The sequence below is a fragment of the Suncus etruscus genome, chromosome 17 (genome assembly GCF_024139225.1).
Source record: "Suncus etruscus isolate mSunEtr1 chromosome 17, mSunEtr1.pri.cur, whole genome shotgun sequence".
Taxonomy (NCBI): Eukaryota; Metazoa; Chordata; class Mammalia; order Eulipotyphla; family Soricidae; genus Suncus; species Suncus etruscus.
The window spans coordinates 38,942,209-38,966,359 of record NC_064864.1 but is presented as its reverse complement, the minus strand read 5'-3'; the positions used below and the strand labels follow the sequence as shown (position 1 = coordinate 38,966,359).

Genomic DNA, 24,151 nt, shown 5'->3' with positions numbered 1-24,151 from the left:
GGTAATGAGATGCCTCCCAGTTTCTTATTTTTAGTATGGTTTTGGTTATTCAGTCTTCTACGATTGTTCTAAGTATTTAAAAGTTTTTGCCAAAAATTGTAAAGGAATTGCATTATATCTGTATAGTAATTTAGGTATGATGCCTTTTTAATACTATTTATTCTTCCAATCTATGCTATAAAATGTCTTTTATTTCTTTTAGATTTTCTAAATTTATTAAGTATTTTAAATATTTCATGATATAGTTTTCTCACCTCTTTCGTTAAGTTGATTCCTAAGTATATAATGGTTTTTGACACTATTTAATTGGAATAAACGCTCATCTCTTTTTCCTATAATTCATTATTTATATAAAGGAGGCAACCAGTTTTTTTTGTATTCACTTTGCTATTTCTATTTATTGTTTTTAGGAGCTCTTTTATGGATTCATTGGGATCTTCAATGTATATCCTCATGTCACTTACAAATAGAGATAATTGGACTTCCTCTATTAAATTTGGATTACTTTGATTCCCTTTTTCTGCCTGATTGATTTTGCTAAGAATTCTAATATGGTGTTGAATAGGAATGGAAAAAATGGACATTGTCCTGACCTCAGTGAGAACGCTTTCGGTTTTTCACCATTTTTCTTGTTTATTAATATCATTATTTAAGCACTGTTGGGTTACCGAACCTACCCTAATCAATAATTGTTCTCCATCCTAGGGTGTGACCTGGTGATAGTATATTGAATTATTCCCTACTTGGTATTCTGCTCCCACCCTAGGGTGGTACCTGATTCCTGTCAGTAAAAGCAAGGATCTGAAGAAGGCTGGGGCTCATTCTTCAGTCTTTTTCCATTGAGCTGGACTCCGTCTTAGAAACAGAAAGCTTCTGTGGTTTGAATTCCTTGCTTGAGCACTGCATTTCCTGAATCCATTTTTGTACCTTTTCACTGTGTGGATTATTTTCTGAGGTTCTCTACAAGTGGAACTGTTCCCCCTGACCTAATTGGACAGATGAATGGGAACTGCCTTTCCTGTCTGAGAACTCGGTGGGAATCAAACTTTAACCAATCTCCTAAAGAACATGACACTTCAAGCACTATGGTTACAAACATGTTTGTAGTTGGATTTCAGTCATAGAACATATAACCCCTTCACCAGTGCCACTTTCCCACCAACAATGCCTCATCTCTCCCTCTTCTCCTCCCCCTGCCTGTAATTGAAAGTCATTCTATTTCTATCACTCACTACTATTGTCATGATAGTTGTTAGTGTAGTTATTTCTCTAACTGCAGTTTTTCACTATTAATAATAATATTGGCTGGGGCCAGAGAGATAACACAACTTTGGGCATTTTTATAGATAGTTGTTCCTATCTTGAAGAAGGTATCTTCCACAATTATTTTTCCAAGAATTTTAATCACAAATAGATGTCAAATGCTTTCTCTACATCAATTAATATGATTATAAGATTTTTTTATCTTTCCTTTCATTGATGTGGTGTTTGATGTTAACTGATTTGTGTATATTGAACCATTCTTGCATCCCTAAGATGAAAGTCACTTGATCATGATGCTTAAATGTTGATGTGTTGTTGGATTCGGTTTACTAAGATTTTGTTGAAGATTATTGTATCAATGTTCATCAGTGAGATTTTCTGAAGTTTTGTTCTTGGTAGTATCTCTGTAATAGGTAATAGAGAAGGTTCCTCTCTCTTCAGTATTTTGGAAGAGATAAAGGATCAATGGCAGTAATTTTTCTCTTGCTGTTTGATAAAACTCATCCAGAAATCATGAAATTTTGTTCTTGAGGAAATTCTTAATTACTATTTCAATTTCCTTTTGTGTGATTGGTCTGTTTAAGCTATCTACCTCTCCTTTAATTAATTCTGGAAGATTATATGTTTCCAGAAGTCTGTCTTCTAGGCTCTTTATCTTACACAAGTGCAGTTGTTTGTAGTAAGATCTTATGATGTCTTGGATTTCAGGGGAAGAGGGAATCTCTTGTAACTTCTCACTTTCATTTATGATCTGACTTATTTGAAGCACTTTCTCTTTTACTCCTTGTGAGTCTTACTAATAGCTTGTCTAGATTGTTTATTTTTTGGAAGCACCAGCTCATGATTTCACAGATTCTTTTGCTTTCTTGGTTTCTATATCATTAATTTTTTTTTTTTTTTGGTTTTTGGGCCACACCCGTTTGACGCTCAGGGGTTACTCCTGGCTATGCGCTCAGAAATCGCCCCTGGCTTGGGGGGGACCATATGGGACGCCGGGGGATCGAACCGTGGTCCGTCCTACGCTAGCGCTTGCAAGGCAGACACCTTACCTCCAGCGCCACCTTCCCGGCCCCTATATCATTAATTTTTGCTCTGCCTTTTTAAATTTATGTATTTAAACACCCTGGCTAAAATCTTGTTAATAATACAGGTGAATTTTTTCACAGTCACAAAGTTTTTCATGATTGGGTTTCAGGCATACAATGTACAACACCCTTCACCAGTGCACATTTCTCACCACCAATGTCCCTAGTTTCCCTCCCACCCTTCTTCCTACCTTCTCTCTTGTCTTTGTCTGTGACATTTTATTCTCTTACTCTCCTTCTCTCTCTTTCTTTTTACCTCTTTTATATACTATGATTTGCAATATTGTTACTGAAGGAGTATCATGCCATAACTTTATCAATTTCAGCACCTAGTTCTTGTCCAGTGATCAGTTCCACCTATCATTGTCATAGTGGTTCCTTCTCTGCCTTAAATGCATTCCCAGCTATATGTGAAGAGCTTATCATGAACAGGTCACCCCAGCCTCATGTCTATTGTCTCTGGATATTATTACTATACTATTTTTTTTTCAGACTCCCTCCCTTTTCTATTTTGTAGTGAGCTGACATCGAGCTTAAGCCTGCTGCAAAAAAACCTGCTGCCAAAGCAATAACTGCCAATGCTTAACGAAGTTTATAACCTTGTGTAAGAATAATGGCTCTGGGAACAGGATGGTTAACCAACTGAACAAATAATAGAACTAGAAACTTATTCACGGGAAAAATGTGAAGGTCAGTAATGTACAATCCAATTTATTATAAATAAGATATTCTTGATACAGGATGTGGTGGATGGTTGTACAGGAACTTGAGTAACAGATGTTTTGTTACATGCTGGTCTGGGCTATGGAACTTCCTGATATGCACCTTGGACTTCTGCTATGTTGCTAATTGTCTGCTCACAAGAAATATAAAAATGCTTGCGTAGCCTTAATAAATCAGTAGTTCCTTAAGCTACTCAAGTTTCCCTTCTCTCTTTTCACTCTCACACCCTCTCCTTGTACCCCCATTGACAGGTCCTGCAGTACAGGACATACTTTTTTTTTTATAAATCCCATAGATGAGTGTAATTTATCTATATATACATATATATATATATATATATTCTCCTCTGCCTCTGACTCATTTCAGTCAGCATTATGTTCTCCATATCATCCATGTTTAAGCAATTTCATAACTTCACTTTTCCTAACAGTCACATAGTATTCTATTGTCCAGATATACCACAGTTTCTTTAGCCACTCAACTGTTCTTGGAATTTTGGTTGTTTTCATAATCTGACTATTGTGAATGTGCTGCAGTGAAAATATCTATGGACTATGACAACAAACTGATGTTACTATAGATGAGGTTTGGGGCATACCAGAGAAGGTGAGAGATGTAACGTAAGTCCTAGAAGTGACATAAGTCCTATGGTGGAGGGCCTGTGTCACTAGAGGACAGTCTTTGACATTTTGAATACTAAAAGCATAGGTTTAAACACATTATGAAAAATGTTACCTCAATAATCTTAATCAATCTTTTTATAAAGAGAAAGCATCTTTATGTTCATGATAACGATTTTAGCAAATTTAGGTTTATGTTGCCCAACATAAAAGAGAACTTTTCTTGATTTATTTCTCTGTGAAATGATGAACTTTATATAAATTAAATATTTTAATTAAAATTATAGCATATGCTATCATAGAACATAAAAAATGAGAATGTATTGAATTCTGTGTTAATCTTGTCCCATAATTCCACAAGGGGCAGACTCAGTCTAGATCATTTGAGTGCGAATTCTGATGGTGATGAAAGACACATTCTTAGTCAAGGAAATAGTGCAATGTACAAGTGTGTGTGAATGTGTATTTGTACATTTTCAGATAGTACAACAAAGAAATTAAAAGCCCACATTCATTAATTTAATTGCCTTATTCATGCTTTGATTCTGAAATAAGCATTTCTTATTCAGCATATGTTTTAAATAAATACACCTTTTCTTTAAAAATATTTTATTATTATAATGCCACAATTTACAAAGTAGTTTATAATACAGCTGTTTCAGGCATTCCCACCACCAGAGTGACTTCCCCTCCACCAATGTGTCCAGTTGTTTATCCATCACCCAAGCTGCCCCTTAACAGGCACTACTACTTCATATTGCTTGTTTTAACAAAAGAGCAAATGGAATTATCAAAATGGGTCAATAATAAATATATACTTTCTATAAAAACTATTTTATTTACTTGAAAAAATTGACATTCAAAGTAATTGAGAGTTGAGTTTTAAGAATATCATTATGTCAGGGCCAGAGAGATAGTATAAAGGTAAGGTGTTTGCCTTTCATGCAGAAGGACGGTGGTTTGAATCCCGGCATCCCATTTTGTCCCCTGTGCCTGCCAGGGGGCGATTTCTGAGCATAGAGCCAGGAGTAACACCTGAGCACTTCTGGGTGTGACCCAAAACAAACAAACAAACAAAAATATTGCTGCAGGCGTCTTGCGTTTCAGCAATCCTAGTGGGATGGACTCCTTTCACGAGAGGAAAACAGGTACACGAGCAAACAAACATGAAATATAAAATAGGGGCCGGATAGATAGCATGGAGGTAAGGCATTTGCCTTTCGTGCAGAAGGTCATCAGTTCGAATCAGGCTTCCCATATGGTCCCCGGTGCCTGCCAGGAGCAATTTCTGAGCATGGAGCCAGGAGTTTTCCCTGAGCACTGCCGGGTGTGACCCAAAAACCACACACACACACACACACACACACACACACACACACACACACAAATAAATAAATAAATAGAATAATGTTTAAAAAAAAAAGAAATATGGGGGCCGAAGAGATAGCATGGAGGTAAGGTGTTTGCCTTTCATGCAGAAGGTCATTGGTTCGAATCCCGGCATCCCATATGGTCCCCCAAGCCTGCCAGGAGCAATTTCTGAGTGTGGAGCCAGAAATAACTCCTGAGCACTGCCGGGTGTGATCCCCCCCAAAAAAAACAAAAACAAAAAACAAACAAAAAGAAATATAAAATAATTGAGACCACACAAAATACGTTGTATAGGGACCCACGTCTGCATCATATTTGATATAGGCAAGAGACAAACTTTACTTTATTAGCTGATCTTTTAAGCACAACTCTGATGTAAAATATTTCCCGGAAACAAAGGGAAGAGAATCTTTAGGAGGGACAACACAATGGTACCGGACCCTAGAATCTACATATCAATTAACTACCCGATATAGGTGAAAAAGAGCCCTGATAGTAAGATAAGGCAAAACATGAGATGGAGGTGTTCTGGTTTTGCAAGAAGCTTCTAATAGCAAGAGAAGAAAAACTGGTTTTGCTATAAAAGTTTGCAGTCTGCTGGAAAGTAGAATTCAAGAAAGGCAGAAGCTATTGTTTACCACCGTGAAGCTGAGACCAGAAAAAAAAAAAAAACAAGTTGCTGGGAATTGGCTGAACTCAACCTTTGAGCTACAAATATACTAGCTAGCAGAGAATTTTAGCAGTCTTTGGTGCTGAAATTTCTTTATGACTGCAGGATAACTGAGGCCGAATTTCTGTAGTTTTGTAAGGGAGACAAAGTCAAATAAAAGGAAAAGAGAAATATAATGTCACAGCCATGTCAGAAATATAGCCAGTAATCCATGCAGGGGTTATGATTGACTTCTCCAACAGGCCTTCTGGTTGATATATTTCTTGGGGGGAAATCAGGCACTGCACCAGGAAAGCCAATAGACACATCTGGTGTGTGCTTCCCTTAATAATGGAGACATCCATGTTACATGCAGTGACAGAATATCATATGTCAACAACAATGCCACCACCAGTGTCTTTTAACCAATGTCCCCATACTCTACTTTCTTCCCTGCCAGCAATCTTTCCTCTTACTCCACAGCCTGCCACCCTTGACAGGCACATTAAAAAGTTCTGTGGCTGGGATGGAGAGATAACATGAAGATAGGGCGTTTTCCTTGCATGCAGATGGACTGTGGTTCAAATCCTGGCATCCCATATGGTCTCCAGAGCCTGCCAGGAGTGAATTCTGAGCGTAGTGTTGGGAGTAACATCTGAATGCCACCGGGTATGACCCATAAAAAAATTTTGTGATTGCATTTTAAATCTTCAATGTTGTTGAACCTGTGACTTGGATATATATATATATATGTCTAACTAGAACTATATATAGTATAGCTATAGTTAGACCATTCCTTCACATCATCAGAATAACTGAAGACCCTATTCCCCTATTGCTTTCCTTTCTCATCTCCCCTTCTTTTCCTTTCTTCTCTGTCTTTCTCCTTTCTAAGCTCTGGGGTCAAGGATGTTATATTACTATATTACATTTTTCTTACAAAATTTTTATTTTTCTTTTTTGCATCTATTTTCTCAAATAACTGAGATAATTAGTTTCTTTTACTGACTGAACATACAACTTCTTCAGATATTAGTGGCATTGGTGTGGTGAGGGGAGATTCCCCAGGATGCTCAGGAGCCCCAGAGGACTATTCCCAGTTATCTTTAGCTAGTAGATGATAGACCTAGTGTGTCAGGTTCTTGGACTTGCAAATGCAGAATCTGGTTTAGGAGCTACCAGAACAGATTAGGGCAGGTATTAAGGTCTACTTAGTCAATACCCAATGATAGTAGGAAGAGGGTGCCAATCCTGTGGTGCTGGTAATCTAACTCTGGATCTTGAACATGAGAAGCATGCATTCTACCCATTTGAATGATGTCTTCAGCCCTATAAACTATCCACTACACTTACATATTTTTTTCATTATAGTTTAGGTAGGAGGGTTACTCTACTCTTTAAGTTTAAAAGTGTTGATGTTCAAAGTTGCTACACACAACCATTACTGAAGTGCCCATAATCCTCCACCCCTGTCTCCTTTAATACCTCTGGTCTGATCTTCCGGCTCCCCCATTTGCCTATTATTTGTTGACTATATGTGCTCCAGAACCTACACCTTTGATCTGTATTACTTCCCGTCAACTTCATCATATCTCCTACTCCTCCCCACAAACCTGGAATGCTCAGATATGTAATCCAATGTAATCCAGTACAAAGACAGGGATCTGTCTTTGTATATCAGTGATAATAGTGTAAAAGCTTATAAAGATGAATATGTGCTAACAGTAAAACAGTAGTTTTGTTTAGTTTTTGGTTTTTGGGTCACACCTGGTGACTCTCAAAGGTTACTCCTGACTGTGCTCAGAAATTGCTTCTGGCAGGTTTGAGGGAACATATGGGACGTTGAAGATGGCATCCAGGTCCCTCCAAGGTCTGCTGTGTGCAAGACAATTCCCCTACAGCTGAACTATCACTTCAGCCCCTAGGTTAATTTTTTTAAAAAGATTATCTCTTTAATTTTTTCTTAGATATGTTTTATTAAATTAGTATTTTATTACATTATAGAAGTTTAAACAGTAAACATTATATGTCATTTTCTGTTCTATTCTATTTTATATTTACCAACAAAAGAATAGTTTATTTCCTATATACAATTGATTCCTATACCCTATTTATCTGTACCCTACCATTACAAATGTAGTTGTCACTGCAGTTATTTCTCTAACAGTGCTCACCACTCTTTGTGGCACGCTTCATATCATGGGCTGGTTCTTCTAGCTTTCCTCGCTATCATCCATATTGTCTTTTTTTTTATATTCCACAGGACATAGCTTGTACTAAATAAAACTAAGTCTTCAATTGATAGATGATTCCAACTGAAATGCACAATGATGTTCTGAAATTTTTTTTTATCAACTTGTTTAGCAAAATTGACACCACAAGTGTGCTTGAATAGTTTTAGAAAAACAAAATTGAATTACCAAAATGTTACTCTGAATATATTTGTTCACAAAATAACTTCTTCATACTTAATGGTTTCCCCTTAAATATTGACTTCAAGAATAACAGAGTCTGACAGCTTCATGACTAATTGTGAAAAAGACACCCAGTCAGTGAAACTTCCCGGTAAATTGATTTTTCAGGCTAAAAAAGTTGGGACTTTCTTGAGATATTTCAACACAGCACTCTCACCACTGGATAGATCCATAAGGCAGAATATCAGTAAATACACAAGAGCCTGCATGAAAAACAAGAACTTCTGGGATTAATGGACCCTTTATCCTCAAAAAGATGAGAACATATTCACTCTAGTGCACATGGAACATTCTCAAGGATAGATCACACTTTAGGACATAAGTCTAACTTACATAAATTCATAAACATAAGAATCCTGACAAGGGGCCAGAGAGATAGTACAACAGTAGCGCCTTTGCCTAGCATGCAACCAATCCTGGACAGACGGTGGTTCCAAACCCGGCATCCCATAAGATCCCCAGAGCCATCCAGGAGCAATTTCTGAGCTCAGAGCCAGGAGTAACCTGAGTGCCACCAGATGTGACCCAAAAACCAAAAACAAAAAAAAAAAAACAAAAAAAAAAAAAAAAGGGAATCCTGTCAAATATCTTAGCACATCTTAGCAGGCCACAATGCTAGAGAGATAAAAAAAAATTGACCATAAAAAATGTGGAGAGAGAGGCTCGGCTGGGACCAGAACACTCCACATGCCAGGATTTCGTGGGCTTTTGACTGGTATGATGGGGGCTCTGGGCAGGACAGCTAGCCATAGGACCCTGGGCTGACCACTTTGTCCAGGAGAGCATGATTCCCCCCACACCAGGCGGGTCTTCAGGGCCACGCCTGGTTAATCGGGCCTTGGGGGGAGGGGGTGAGAAATTCCTCCCTAGGCATCCAAAAACTGCAGAGCCTTGGCTGGGCCCAGAACACTCCGAATGCCAGGATTTCTTGGTGTGTTTGCCTGGTATGTTGGGGGCTCTGGGCAGGACAGCTAGCCATAGGACCCCTGGGCTGACCACTTAGTCCAGGGGAACAAGATTCCCCCACACCAGGCGGGTCTTCAGGGCCACGCCTGGTTAATCGGGCCCTGGGGGGAGGGGGTGAGAAATCCTTCCTAGGCATCCAAAAACCACAGAGGCTCGGCTGGGACCAGAACACTCCACATGCCAGGATTTCGTGGGCTTTTGACTGGTATGATGGGGGCTCTGGGCAGGACAGCTAGCCATAGGACCCTGGGCTGACCACTTTGTCCAGGAGAGCATGATTCCCCCTACACCAGGCGGGTCTTCAGGGCCACGCCTGGTTAATCGGGCCTTGGGGGGAGGGGGTGAGAAATTCCTCCCTAGGCATCCAAAAACTGCAGAGCCTTGGCTGGGCCCAGAACACTCCGAATGCCAGGATTTCTTGGTGTGTTTGCCTGGTATGTTGGGGGCTCTGGGCAGGACAGCTAGCCATAGGACCCCTGGGCTGACCACTTAGTCCAGGGGAACAAGATTCCCCCACACCAGGCGGGTCTTCAGGGCCACGCCTGGTTAATCGGGCCCTGGGGGGAGGGGGTGAGAAATCCTTCCTAGGCATCCAAAAACCACAGAGGCTCGGCTGGGACCAGAACACTCCACATGCCAGGATTTCGTGGGCTTTTGACTGGTATGATGGGGGCTCTGGGCAGGACAGCTAGCCATAGGACCCTGGGCTGACCACTTTGTCCAGGAGAGCATGATTCCCCCCACACCAGGCGGGTCTTCAGGGCCACGCCTGGTTAATCGGGCCTTGGGGGGAGGGGGTGAGAAATTCCTCCCTAGGCATCCAAAAACTACAGAGCCTTGGCTGGGCCCAGAACACTCCGAATGCCAGGATTTCTTGGTGTGTTTGCCTGGTATGTTGGGGGCTCTGGGCAGGACAGCTAGCCATAGGACCCCTGGGCTGACCACTTAGTCCAGGGGAACAAGATTCCCCCACACCAGGCGGGTCTTCAGGGCCACGCCTGGTTAATCGGGCCCTGGGGGGAGGGGGTGAGAAATCCTTCCTAGGCATCCAAAAACCACAGAGGCTCGGCTGGGACCAGAACACTCCACATGCCAGGATTTCGTGGGCTTTTGACTGGTATGATGGGGGCTCTGGGCAGGACAGCTAGCCATAGGACCCTGGGCTGACCACTTTGTCCAGGAGAGCATGATTCCCCCCACACCAGGCGGGTCTTCAGGGCCACGCCTGGTTAATCGGGCCTTGGGGGGAGGGGGTGAGAAATTCCTCCCTAGGCATCCAAAAACTGCAGAGCCTTGGCTGGGCCCAGAACACTCCGAATGCCAGGATTTCTTGGTGTGTTTGCCTGGTATGTTGGGGGCTCTGGGCAGGACAGCTAGCCATAGGACCCCTGGGCTGACCACTTAGTCCAGGGGAACAAGATTCCCCCACACCAGGCGGGTCTTCAGGGCCACGCCTGGTTAATCGGGCCCTGGGGGGAGGGGGTGAGAAATCCTTCCTAGGCATCCAAAAACCACAGAGGCTCGGCTGGGACCAGAACACTCCACATGCCAGGATTTCGTGGGCTTTTGACTGGTATGATGGGGGCTCTGGGCAGGACAGCTAGCCATAGGACCCTGGGCTGACCACTTTGTCCAGGAGAGCATGATTCCCCCCACACCAGGCGGGTCTTCAGGGCCACGCCTGGTTAATCGGGCCTTGGGGGGAGGGGGTGAGAAATTCCTCCCTAGGCATCCAAAAACTGCAGAGCCTTGGCTGGGCCCAGAACACTCCGAATGCCAGGATTTCTTGGTGTGTTTGCCTGGTATGTTGGGGGCTCTGGGCAGGACAGCTAGCCATAGGACCCCTGGGCTGACCACTTAGTCCAGGGGAACAAGATTCCCCCACACCAGGCGGGTCTTCAGGGCCACGCCTGGTTAATCGGGCCCTGGGGGGAGGGGGTGAGAAATCCTTCCTAGGCATCCAAAAACCACAGAGGCTCGGCTGGGACCAGAACACTCCACATGCCAGGATTTCGTGGGCTTTTGACTGGTATGATGGGGGCTCTGGGCAGGACAGCTAGCCATAGGACCCTGGGCTGACCACTTTGTCCAGGAGAGCATGATTCCCCCCACACCAGGCGGGTCTTCAGGGCCACGCCTGGTTAATCGGGCCTTGGGGGGAGGGGGTGAGAAATTCCTCCCTAGGCATCCAAAAACTGCAGAGCCTTGGCTGGGCCCAGAACACTCCGAATGCCAGGATTTCTTGGTGTGTTTGCCTGGTATGTTGGGGGCTCTGGGCAGGACAGCTAGCCATAGGACCCCTGGGCTGACCACTTAGTCCAGGGGAACAAGATTCCCCCACACCAGGCGGGTCTTCAGGGCCACGCCTGGTTAATCGGGCCCTGGGGGGAGGGGGTGAGAAATCCTTCCTAGGCATCCAAAAACCACAGAGGCTCGGCTGGGACCAGAACACTCCACATGCCAGGATTTCGTGGGCTTTTGACTGGTATGATGGGGGCTCTGGGCAGGACAGCTAGCCATAGGACCCTGGGCTGACCACTTTGTCCAGGAGAGCATGATTCCCCCCACACCAGGCGGGTCTTCAGGGCCACGCCTGGTTAATCGGGCCTTGGGGGGAGGGGGTGAGAAATTCCTCCCTAGGCATCCAAAAACTGCAGAGCCTTGGCTGGGCCCAGAACACTCCGAATGCCAGGATTTCTTGGTGTGTTTGCCTGGTATGTTGGGGGCTCTGGGCAGGACAGCTAGCCATAGGACCCCTGGGCTGACCACTTAGTCCAGGGGAACAAGATTCCCCCACACCAGGCGGGTCTTCAGGGCCACGCCTGGTTAATCGGGCCCTGGGGGGAGGGGGTGAGAAATCCTTCCTAGGCATCCAAAAACCACAGAGGCTCGGCTGGGACCAGAACACTCCACATGCCAGGATTTCGTGGGCTTTTGACTGGTATGATGGGGGCTCTGGGCAGGACAGCTAGCCATAGGACCCTGGGCTGACCACTTTGTCCAGGAGAGCATGATTCCCCCCACACCAGGCGGGTCTTCAGGGCCACGCCTGGTTAATCGGGCCTTGGGGGGAGGGGGTGAGAAATTCCTCCCTAGGCATCCAAAAACTGCAGAGCCTTGGCTGGGCCCAGAACACTCCGAATGCCAGGATTTCTTGGTGTGTTTGCCTGGTATGTTGGGGGCTCTGGGCAGGACAGCTAGCCATAGGACCCCTGGGCTGACCACTTAGTCCAGGGGAACAAGATTCCCCCACACCAGGCGGGTCTTCAGGGCCACGCCTGGTTAATCGGGCCCTGGGGGGAGGGGGTGAGAAATCCTTCCTAGGCATCCAAAAACCACAGAGGCTCGGCTGGGACCAGAACACTCCACATGCCAGGATTTCGTGGGCTTTTGACTGGTATGATGGGGGCTCTGGGCAGGACAGCTAGCCATAGGACCCTGGGCTGACCACTTTGTCCAGGAGAGCATGATTCCCCCCACACCAGGCGGGTCTTCAGGGCCACGCCTGGTTAATCGGGCCTTGGGGGGAGGGGGTGAGAAATTCCTCCCTAGGCATCCAAAAACTGCAGAGCCTTGGCTGGGCCCAGAACACTCCGAATGCCAGGATTTCTTGGTGTGTTTGCCTGGTATGTTGGGGGCTCTGGGCAGGACAGCTAGCCATAGGACCCCTGGGCTGACCACTTAGTCCAGGGGAACAAGATTCCCCCACACCAGGCGGGTCTTCAGGGCCACGCCTGGTTAATCGGGCCCTGGGGGGAGGGGGTGAGAAATCCTTCCTAGGCATCCAAAAACCACAGAGGCTCGGCTGGGACCAGAACACTCCACATGCCAGGATTTCGTGGGCTTTTGACTGGTATGATGGGGGCTCTGGGCAGGACAGCTAGCCATAGGACCCTGGGCTGACCACTTTGTCCAGGAGAGCATGATTCCCCCCACACCAGGCGGGTCTTCAGGGCCACGCCTGGTTAATCGGGCCTTGGGGGGAGGGGGTGAGAAATTCCTCCCTAGGCATCCAAAAACTGCAGAGCCTTGGCTGGGCCCAGAACACTCCGAATGCCAGGATTTCTTGGTGTGTTTGCCTGGTATGTTGGGGGCTCTGGGCAGGACAGCTAGCCATAGGACCCCTGGGCTGACCACTTAGTCCAGGGGAACAAGATTCCCCCACACCAGGCGGGTCTTCAGGGCCACGCCTGGTTAATCGGGCCCTGGGGGGAGGGGGTGAGAAATCCTTCCTAGGCATCCAAAAACCACAGAGGCTCGGCTGGGACCAGAACACTCCACATGCCAGGATTTCGTGGGCTTTTGACTGGTATGATGGGGGCTCTGGGCAGGACAGCTAGCCATAGGACCCTGGGCTGACCACTTTGTCCAGGAGAGCATGATTCCCCCCACACCAGGCGGGTCTTCAGGGCCACGCCTGGTTAATCGGGCCTTGGGGGGAGGGGGTGAGAAATTCCTCCCTAGGCATCCAAAAACTGCAGAGCCTTGGCTGGGCCCAGAACACTCCGAATGCCAGGATTTCTTGGTGTGTTTGCCTGGTATGTTGGGGGCTCTGGGCAGGACAGCTAGCCATAGGACCCCTGGGCTGACCACTTAGTCCAGGGGAACAAGATTCCCCCACACCAGGCGGGTCTTCAGGGCCACGCCTGGTTAATCGGGCCCTGGGGGGAGGGGGTGAGAAATCCTTCCTAGGCATCCAAAAACCACAGAGGCTCGGCTGGGACCAGAACACTCCACATGCCAGGATTTCGTGGGCTTTTGACTGGTATGATGGGGGCTCTGGGGAGGACAGCTAGCCATAGGACCCTGGGCTGACCACTTTGTCCAGGAGAGCATGATTCCCCCTACACCAGGCGGGTCTTCAGGGCCACGCCTGGTTAATCGGGCCTTGGGGGGAGGGGGTGAGAAATTCCTCCCTAGGCATCCAAAAACTACAGAACCGCGCGGGGGCTTACGCCCCCGCGCGTACTTCATGTATTTCATGTATTCAGAATATCCCTTATTCTTATGTTATGTTTTCCGTACACAGAATGTTTATTTTGTATTCTCCCCTTTCCCACACCCCTACAAAGCTCTTTTTCACTCCTTAACTCTCTAACCCCTTCTCAAACATCACTAATCTAGTTTTCTCTTTTTAACTTCAGTAGTGTAGAATCGTAATCACAGTCCAAAGCTGTGCATTGTGTATGACAACCCCAAACTGTTTCAAGATACATAAAATGGACACGTATTTCTTTAGAATATTTTGTGTTTTTTCTCTGACAGCTATAATTCTTACTAAATGTTGTCTTATATAGTGATGATTCTAACCACTTTTTATGTTCTCTTTTTGAGCTGTTTAACAAGGAATTTTGGTGGAAGAGTCCCCCAGTTTAATGCTTATGATTGAATCATGTCAATGGAATCATTGTAATTGTTCTTATGGCCCCCATACGCGCCAATAACACCATGTGGCATTGCTTCTTATTTGCATAGGCACATTAAAATGGGAAAATAGTATAAATACAAATAAGATCCTATCTAATAGAGATTAGAACACACAAACCTTGTAGTGCAAAGGGACCTTACACCCTGAACATTGACATAACGACCTGGCACAGACGTCAGAAGAAAGGGCATATTCCATTCTCCCCTGAACCAGGAAAGCCATCCACGAAACATCCAGGCTGGTCTATAACATCACTTGGAAGCAATCCTCTACCATGGAAGACCTACACTGCTCAGACTTCGACCTGCTCAAAAGAGACTTCCCTTAACACTGAGAAGACTTAACAACAACAACGACCGGCTTACAGGACAGGGCTCCCTGCATTGCCCTTTGATTGTGAGGTGAAAGGAGAGGATGCTCCACGTCCTGACTTCAATGTAAGATATGCAGATTCCAGGATCTTTAATACAGAAACATGATACCAACAACAGAGACTGTGTGAAAAATAAAAGTGTGTTGGCACTACAGACAATGTATTGGATTGGACGATCTAGCTTGCTTGGAGCCTAGACTTGGTCTTGTGCCAGGAAACTTCAGGGGTCTGGTCTCTTTGTACTTAGGCCAAGGTTATTTCTTTCCATGTTCCTCATATTTTGGTGAGCCTATGCAAACAACAATTGCCACTCTAACACCATTCTTACTGTGCTCCTTTAACTCTAATCCTTAAAAAGAACTCACTTAAAATTTGAGGTTAACTTAAGCTAATATGCATGTATATGGAAATGTAAGAAAATACTATGCCTGTAATGTTTAAGGAGTTACGTAAGTTTTATGGCTTTAGATTGCCTTGTGTACTGTTAAGAAATATTATAATGTATTACAATCTGGGGACTTGAGGGACAAAGTAATTGTACATGGATTCTGTGTTATTTATCTTAATGTTCTTTGGCTGAAATTTCAAAGTTAATATATCAGCAAGGGGACTTCTGAGAATTATGTTATGGGTGATTGTCCTTCCACTGTAACTTTACCTTGTCCTCTTACTTTGCACCCTTGTTCTCATAATTAAAAAAAAAAAAAAAAAAAAAAAAAAAAAAAAAAAAAAAAAAAAAAAATGTGGAGAAACTTTAACACCTGGAGACAACTATGTGCTGCTTAATGACAGTGGAACCAATGAAAATCAAGCAAAAATTAAAATCTATGTCCTATACCAAAAGTATAGTAATTAGGTGTAACTCAAAGCAATACAAGCATACATAAGGAAAGAAGATAAAAATCAATAATCTAAATGTAAAAGCCCAGGAAACCAAGAACAAAAGACCCCAAACACTTACGGAAGAAAATAATTAATAAAAAGCGGTGAGATTAGCAAGAAAAATTTCTAACCCCATCCAAATCTGGGAAGAAAAAATTAACAAACAGGTCCTCAAAAAAGAAATATATGACCAAAAAACACATGAAAAAAAAATGCTTTACATCATTATTCATCAGGGAGATGCAAATCAGACCAACAATGAGATATTATCTCACACCACAGAGACTGGCACACATCACAAAGAACAAGAACAAATATTGCTGGTACAGATGCAGGGAAAAAGGGACTCTAATTCACTGCTGGTGGGAACAGTGACCTGTTCAGCCTTTTTGGAAAACAATATGAATATTCCTCAAAAAACTAGAAATTGAGCTTTCTTATGATCCAATAATATCACTCCTCTAAATTTCACTAGAAATCAAAACACTGCAGATCATGTTGCCATTTTCTTTCTTTGTTTCCTTATAAGCCATATTGAGTGAGATCAATTTGCATTTTTGCCCCTCTCTCTTGGACTTATTCTGTTTATCTAACACCTACCCAAGTTCTAGAAAAAGCAATATATTATCTTTCCTTTTTTTTTTAACTGAGTAGTGTACAATTATGTGTAAATACTACAATTTCTTTATTCATGCAATGTCATCTGACATTTGAGTTGCTTCATATTTTGGTACTCCTACACACTATTATGACATAGTTATGGGCATTTAGAAAACATGGTGGGTTTCTTTTTTTGGTATTCTTGGGATATATAATAAGGATACAAAATGATAGATCATATATCATGTGTCTCTAAAATTTTTTGACACGTCTCCATATTGTTTGCCATTGATGATGAAGCGCAACATCACAGTCCTAATGGTGAATGAGGGCTCTTTATTACACCATTTATACGACAGGAGCTATTTTTATGAAAATAAAAACCTGGAAACCTTGGTCACTGCTCTGGAGTGATAATTTATTAACATTTTGATGTCCATTTCTCTGATATTAATGATGATGAGAACTTTTATTTCATATACGTACCTATTAGACATCTGTATGTCTTCTTTAAGGAAGTGTCTGTTTAGATCCTTTCCCAGTATTTCACTGGAGTAATTAATCTTTATGAGTGTTACATGTATCCTGAAATTTGGCCTTTTGTCAGAATGGGTACTTAAGTAACTTTAGCTCATTAACCTTCTCAAATATTTGGCATGGAGTTGGTCATGACAACTTTTTATACTTTAAATTTCAGTGAAATCAAATGATGGTGTCCTGTTAAATTTGACATTAGACAGTTATGTTTGTATTGTTCCTATTTTCAGAGTAGCCTGGTTATGGAATTATGAGCTCAATTAACTATTTTAAGGAGTTTTGCTTTCATTGACTGCCTATAGTGTTTCTATGCTTGTAATTACATTGGTTTCTGGTCTGATTTTGTTAATAGTTCTTCATATTTTACTTTGGTAAAATGCTTCCCAATCATTTATTTCAGTTATCTCCTTACAGAAAGAAACTGCTTTTGAGTACCTTCAAAATTAATATCTTTATACCCAGCCAAAAGAGCTGCATGCTCTTTATTTTGCTCTTTCTTGTGCAAAATATTATTAAAGTAAAAATATATTGTTTGCATCATTTTCATTCCTTTTGGGGGTGAAAGGCTACACCAGGCAGTGCTCAGAGCTTACTCCCATCTCTACTCAGGGATCACTTGTGGTGGTGTTCAGGGAACTCTGTGGTAAAGTTCTGGACATCAAAACCAGGTTCAGTACATTGAAGGCAACTGTCCTACTTGCTATACAATCTCTCTAGTTACATATTATTTTTATTTATTTTCTTACCTGCAGTATATATAAAGGTAAAATAATCTATTTATTGAATCATCAAATTATTTTTTATTTAGACCATACAGAGGAAAAATATTTGTATAAACAATTGACATCTATTAATAGTCTTTATGCGTCATATTTTCTACACAGAATAACTCAGTATTGGTACATATCTATTTATATTATATATATATATATATATATATATATATATATAATTCCCGGTACATGCATTATAGATTATTTAAATAACTGATATATGTGCATTAGAAATGCTGTTTTAATGGAAGTTTAATCGAAGTTTCTTGAAATAATGAAATTGAAATAATGAATTAATGAAAATGGGGCAATATACGAGGCAATTTTAGGAAATACTGAAGAGGTAAACAACCCAGGTGATCAGAAGTTAAAGACAATAGCACAGCAAAACCCACATAGTCTCTTGTTCTTCATACAGGAATGAAGCAGATTTTGTAGTTAGGGGGTACAGAAACAAATCCATTGGAACTTGGAGTAGTGTCAATGTCCTTGGGGTCAACCACAGGCTTCAAGTTGAAATTCTGTAAAATGGTGGTGAGAAATAAAAACAGCTCCATGCGAGCCAGACTCTCTCCAGCACATACTCGTTTTCCTGAAAATAGCAAGCACAGAATTTATTTAGAAGTCTTAAAAACCTTTTATGTTTGGCAGAAAGAAAATATTAAATTCTTTTTTTTTTTTTTTTTTTTTTTTGGTTTTTCGGCCACACCCGTTTGATGCTCAGGGGTTACTCCTGGCTAAGGGCTCAGAAATTGCCCCTGGCTTGGGGGGACCATATGAGACACATATGGGACCATATGGGGAATCGAGCTGAGGTTCTTCCTTGGCTAGTTCTTGCAAGGCAGACACCTTACCTCTAGCGCCACCTCACAGGCCCCAGAAAATATTAAATTCTTATTGATGAATGGTTGAAAGGATGCATGAAAGGAAGAAAATTTGAATAACATATGGACAAATGTTAGATATATATTTATTCTCACTTACCTTAATATGTATTCTTTTCTAAGTAAGTGTTTACTGAGGTCCAATATTTTGTCAAATATTTAATTAAATAAACTCATAATTGCTATTTGACATTTTAAACTTTCATTATTTTTCTACAAATGCACATATGCACATCTATTGGTAGTAACATTTTATGCTAGCCTGTTGTTCCATATTCTTTGTTTTCATTCTTAATAACCTGTTTGTCTACTATAAATGTACCTACATTTATCAAAATTCAACACACCAAGAAATTTTAGTCTTCTATGAAGTTATTTATGATTCGAATGCATATTATTTATGCTTTGTAGTACCTAGATTAAATTGCATTAAACTTTTTAAATAACTGAATAATGTACCCAAAGTTTCAATGAGCTGATTATTAACAATTATTATCACAAAAAATAGTATGGAGACTGAGACTGATATTTTAACTAAAAGACAAAGAGCAAAATGGGGGTACTGCATGAATTTCAAATTAATTCCCAAAATGTATCTTGTCTTCTAAGCACACAAAAATTAATTTGTTACTGTTGAGTAAATATTTTTTACCTGTTGAAAAAGCCATGAAATAGTCACTTTTCTTAAAATTGCCACTCTTATCCAGGAAATGAGCAGGGTCAAACACCTTTGGTTTTGGAAATTCTTTGTCATCGTGCAGGACTGAAGTCAGTGATATTAATATGGTAGTGTCCTATAATAAATATAAATTGAGTTGTGAATCTGGAATAAATACTCTAACTTATTTCAATCTTATTATATAGATAAGAAATCCTTGTTCCCAGAAATGTCAGTGTATTTTGAGTCAGATAAAACAAAAAATAAACAAGGATAAGTAAAAATCTAGTGGTAGTGATATTGTGAATGAGGGCTCCAATGGCATTTGAGGTAGTGAGTACAAGAGATCTAGAATTCCAGGCTTGTATATACAACCTGGCTATCACCACATTTGGACACTATTACACTTACACTAATTACATGTATTATTTTCTTCTTTCTATTTTCACTAATTCTAAAGTGGATCAGAGATAAAATAGAAGTATGTATAAAACTGGAAGAGTTTAGTGTTCCTGCATATGGCTTTGTTGTTTATTTGTTTGTTTTTGTTTTGGGTCCCCACCCGGTGACACTCAGGGGTTAATCCTGGCTATGCACTCAGAAATCGCTCCTGACTTGAGGGACCATATGGGACGCGGGGAATAGAACTGCAGTCTGTCCTAGGCTAGCATGGGCAAGGCAATGCCATACTGCTTCGCCACTGCTCCAGCTCCCCCTGCATATAACTTTTATAAATAAAAATGTGATCTAATAAATAATATTTAATATTATATTTAATTACTATTACATAAACACAGTAATGAAGAGTGATGCTTAGCATAACCATGCAGCTTGCTTTTCTTCTTTTATTTCTTGATATTTATTTACTTAAACTCTTTTTCTTGTTTTTTTTTTGTTATTTGGTCACACCCAGCAGTGCTCAGGGGTTACTCCTGGCTCTACACTCAAAAATCACTCCTGGCAGGCTTGGAGGACCAGTGGGATGCCGAGATTTGAACCACCGACCTTCTGCATGCAAGGCAAACGCCTTACCTTCATATTATCTCTCCAGGCCCTTTATTCAAATATTTTTGTTGAAATTCAATGAGATACCAAGTTACAGTCATTTATGACTGAGTTTCAGTCACACAATGTTGGAGCATTCATCTCTTCACCAGTATTGTTACTGAAAGTATATCAGGCACATCACTTTAATTCCTTTCAGCACCCAGTTCTTTTTTTTTTAATAATATTTTTTATTTAAACACCTTGGTTACAAATATGATTGTGGTTGTGTTTCAGTCATATAAAAGGACACCCCTCCCATCACCAGTGCAACATTCCCACCACCAATGTTCCAAATATCCCTCCTCCCACCCCGCCCCCACCTGTACTCTAGACAGGCTTTCTATTGTCCAGAGTGATCATCTCCCACTATCATTATCATAATAGACCCTTCTATGTCCTAACAGCCCTCCCCCTTCTAGAAATGACGATATTATTTTCAAAAATACTGGATCAGTTTACATATCTATCAGGAGTGAATGAGGGTTCTTTTTCCTCTGCAACCATGCCAACAAAAAAATTTTTGTGATGAATGCCAGTCTCTGGTGTGAGGTGGTATCTCATTGTTGTTTTCATTTGCATTTGCTAGAGATTAGACATATAGATCATTTATTTATGTGCCTTTTGACTATTTGGATGCCTTCCTTAAGGAATATTCTGTTCATATTTTCCCCATTTTTATGAGATTAGAGGCTTTTTTATTGTAAAGTTCCACATGTGATTATATATCTTAGATATTAACTATTTATGATGAGGTTTCCCAGATAAGTGTTGACAACATGATTTCTTGCAGATTGTGGGCTGGTCTTTGTATTCTGATCTAGGTTTCTTTTCAAGTACAGAAGCTTCTTAATTTAATGAAGTTTTCTATATTTATTTTGGCTTGCATGGTCGGTGGCATTTCATCGTTTAAAAATGCCTCTAGTTTCAATGTCATAGAGAAATCTGCTTATGTTTTCTTCTATGTACCTTAAGTATACAGATATCAGATCAAGGTCGTTAATCCACTTTAATTTGGCTTTTGTATAGGTCAGAAAGAAGTCTAAGATCTTTTTTTAATTTTTTTAAAATATTTTTATTGTGATCAAAGTGAATAACAAGTCTTTCACAGTAATATTTAAGGTACATAGTGAGAGTGAGTTGGAACTATTCCAGCCACTAGTGTTGTCCTCCACCCACCTCTGTTCCCAGCATGCATCCTATACTTTCCCCCCTTTGCCCATAAACTGCTAGTGTAACAGGTCTCCTTTGTGTATAGCTTGTTGTAGATTGCATATCGATTCTTGTGTCATTGACTTTGGGTTTGGTGCTTAAGTCTGATCATTTTTTTTATTTCCACTCAATGTTCATATGACTGATTGCTCCTGGTACCATCCATTCCCCCCCCCCAAATTTATGAGGGAGAACAAGATGATTCAAGTTCTGTGGTTCTGTTGGAAAAAGAAGAGAAAGGGGCCGGGCGGTGGCGCAAGAGGTAAGGTGCCTGCCTTGCCTGCGCTAGCCTTGGACGGACCACAGTTCGATCCCCCGGCGTCCCATATGGTCCCCCAAGCCAGGAGCAACTTCTGAGCTCATAGCCAGGAGTAACCCCTGAGCGTTACTGGGTGTGACCCAAAAACCAAAAAACAAGAACAAAACAGCTATGACAAAAAAAAAAACACAACAGAGGCAGCAAAAATTCATCACCAAAACAACAATTACAAGAAAGATAAGAAAAGGAAAAAAATAGGAGAAAGAAAAGAGGGAAAGAAGAAAAACAAATGGCTTGTCTGGCAAGACTTCGTAGTTTTTTGTTTCTTGTTTTTGTTTTATTTGTTTTTTGTTTGTTTGTTTTTTGCGTAGGTACAATAAATATTGGGGAAGTTAGAATGAGAGTTCCCTTGGCCTAGGTCCAGAGATATAGTTTCTCCATGCTGAAGCATACTGTCATGGGATCAACTACAGCTCTACACAAGCTCATATTGAACCCCATGGTCTTTTTATGGTGCCAGGAAACTTTCTGCTCAGTTATGATTGATAGAATCAGTCCTCTGTAGCTTGAGATCTTGGTATTTCAATAGGTCATAGGACAAAGTCTAGGATAGAATCTTTCTCTGTGGTTCTAGAAGATTTGCTCCCTCTCTCTTGTTGTAATCAGTCTTCTGCAATTAATAATCTTGGGTTTTGCATAGATCTTAGGTCAAAGACTAGGATAGAGTCTTTCCTATGGCACCAGAATGTCTGCTCAGTCAGAGTTGTCAAAGTCAGAACTCTGGGATTAAAGATTTTTGGTTTTTATATAAATCCTAGGCCAAAGCCTAGGATTTCTTATTGGTTCCTGGATAAGTTCTGCCCAGTCATGGTTGACAAAGTCTTCTGTAATTAGTAATCTTAGTTTCTGTGCAGATCAAAGGATGGAATTTCTTCTGATTTCATCTTATCTTTAGGTGATGAAATAGGGAAGCCTGCTCTTGGATCAAATTTTTGCTGTTTTATCATTGTCAGGTCGTTGTATCAACCTGTTGCAGTTGGTGTCAGAGTAGTATTAGGGATTCCCCAGAGGGAATGTTGTTTCTGGTTTTGTTGCAGAGAGCTGTGCCAGGTCTTTGTTTGGAATCTGGGGTTTGGGACTGGATGGTCTTTGTCGGATCATATGGAGTAGGGTCCTCATGACACATGTTCAGGGTGGGAGGTGCCCCTGTATCATAAAATGTAAGGACTCTTATTGTCCCTTTTTGCATAGGCACATTAAAATGAGAAAAGTTAACAGATTCAAACAAGTTCTTATCTAATAGAGATAGGAACATAAAAAAATTTTTATACTGCAGTGGGACCTTACACACTAAACACTTAGCATAGTTACTTGCCTAGACTCCAGTTGATTGGACATTGATCATTTGCCCTGAATCATGGATACCACGTATGGAAACAAACATGGTTTCCTACATCAGCACCAGGTCTTTCACTTCTCTTGTCAGGTTTATTCATAGGTACTTGATATTTTTGGATATGGTTTTAAATGGGATCAACACTTTAATCTCTTTCTCCTCTGCTTCGTTATTTGTATAGAGGAATGCTACTATCTTTTGTGTATTAACTTTGTAGCCAGCCACTTTGCTGTATTGGTTTAATTGTTTCTAGAAACTTTACTGTGGACTCTTTAGGGTTTTCTATGTATATCATCATGTCATCTGCAAAATAATTCTTTCCCTATTTGAATTCCTTTGATTTCCTTCTCTTGTCTTATTGCCATTGTTAAAACTGATAAAACTATGTTGAATAGGAGTGAAGATAGTGGACAGCCTTGCCTAGTACCTGACGTTAGTGGGATTGCTTTCAGTTTTTCACCATTCCTTAATGGTTTCTTTATGTTGGCTGTGGGCTTTTTATAGATGTCTATGACTATCTTGAGAAATGTTCCTTCCAACTCTATTTTTGCTGAGTTTTTCATCATGAATGAGTGTTGGATGTTGTCCAATGCTTTCTCTGCATTGATTGATATGATCATATGGTTTTATCTTTTTTATTATTGATGCTTTGTATAATGTTGATTGATTTGCACATGTTGAACCATCCTTGCATCCCTCAGATGAAACCCACTTGGTTAAGGTGCATAATATTTCTGATGTATTATTAAATTTGGTTTGTTAAGATTTTATTGAGGATTTTTGCATCCATGTTCATTAGTGAGATTGGTCTATAATTTTCTTTCTTGGAGGTGTCTTTGCCAGCTTTGGGGATGACTTTTAGGGATGACTCCTAACCTTATAAAAAGAGTTAGGAAGGATTCCTGTCTTTTAAATGTTTTGGAAGAACCTGAGGTTCAATTGTAGTAATTCTTC

The 24,151-nt window shown here is 41.4% G+C and overlaps 1 protein-coding gene across 1 annotated transcript in view; it reads right to left on the bottom strand.

Moving 5' to 3' along the window:
- Positions 1–17,978: 17,978 nt before the first annotated feature.
- Positions 17,979–24,151, bottom strand: part of LOC125994862 (cytochrome P450 2C19-like) — a 28,986-nt gene continuing 22,813 nt past the window's right edge. The window contains exons 8-9 of the mRNA XM_049764389.1: positions 19,281–19,422; positions 17,979–18,336 (exon numbers count right to left, since the gene is read on the bottom strand). Coding sequence (XP_049620346.1) covers positions 18,155–18,336; positions 19,281–19,422 — 324 coding nt within the window. The 3' untranslated portion in view covers positions 17,979–18,154. The remainder of the gene's footprint in view (positions 18,337–19,280; positions 19,423–24,151) is intronic.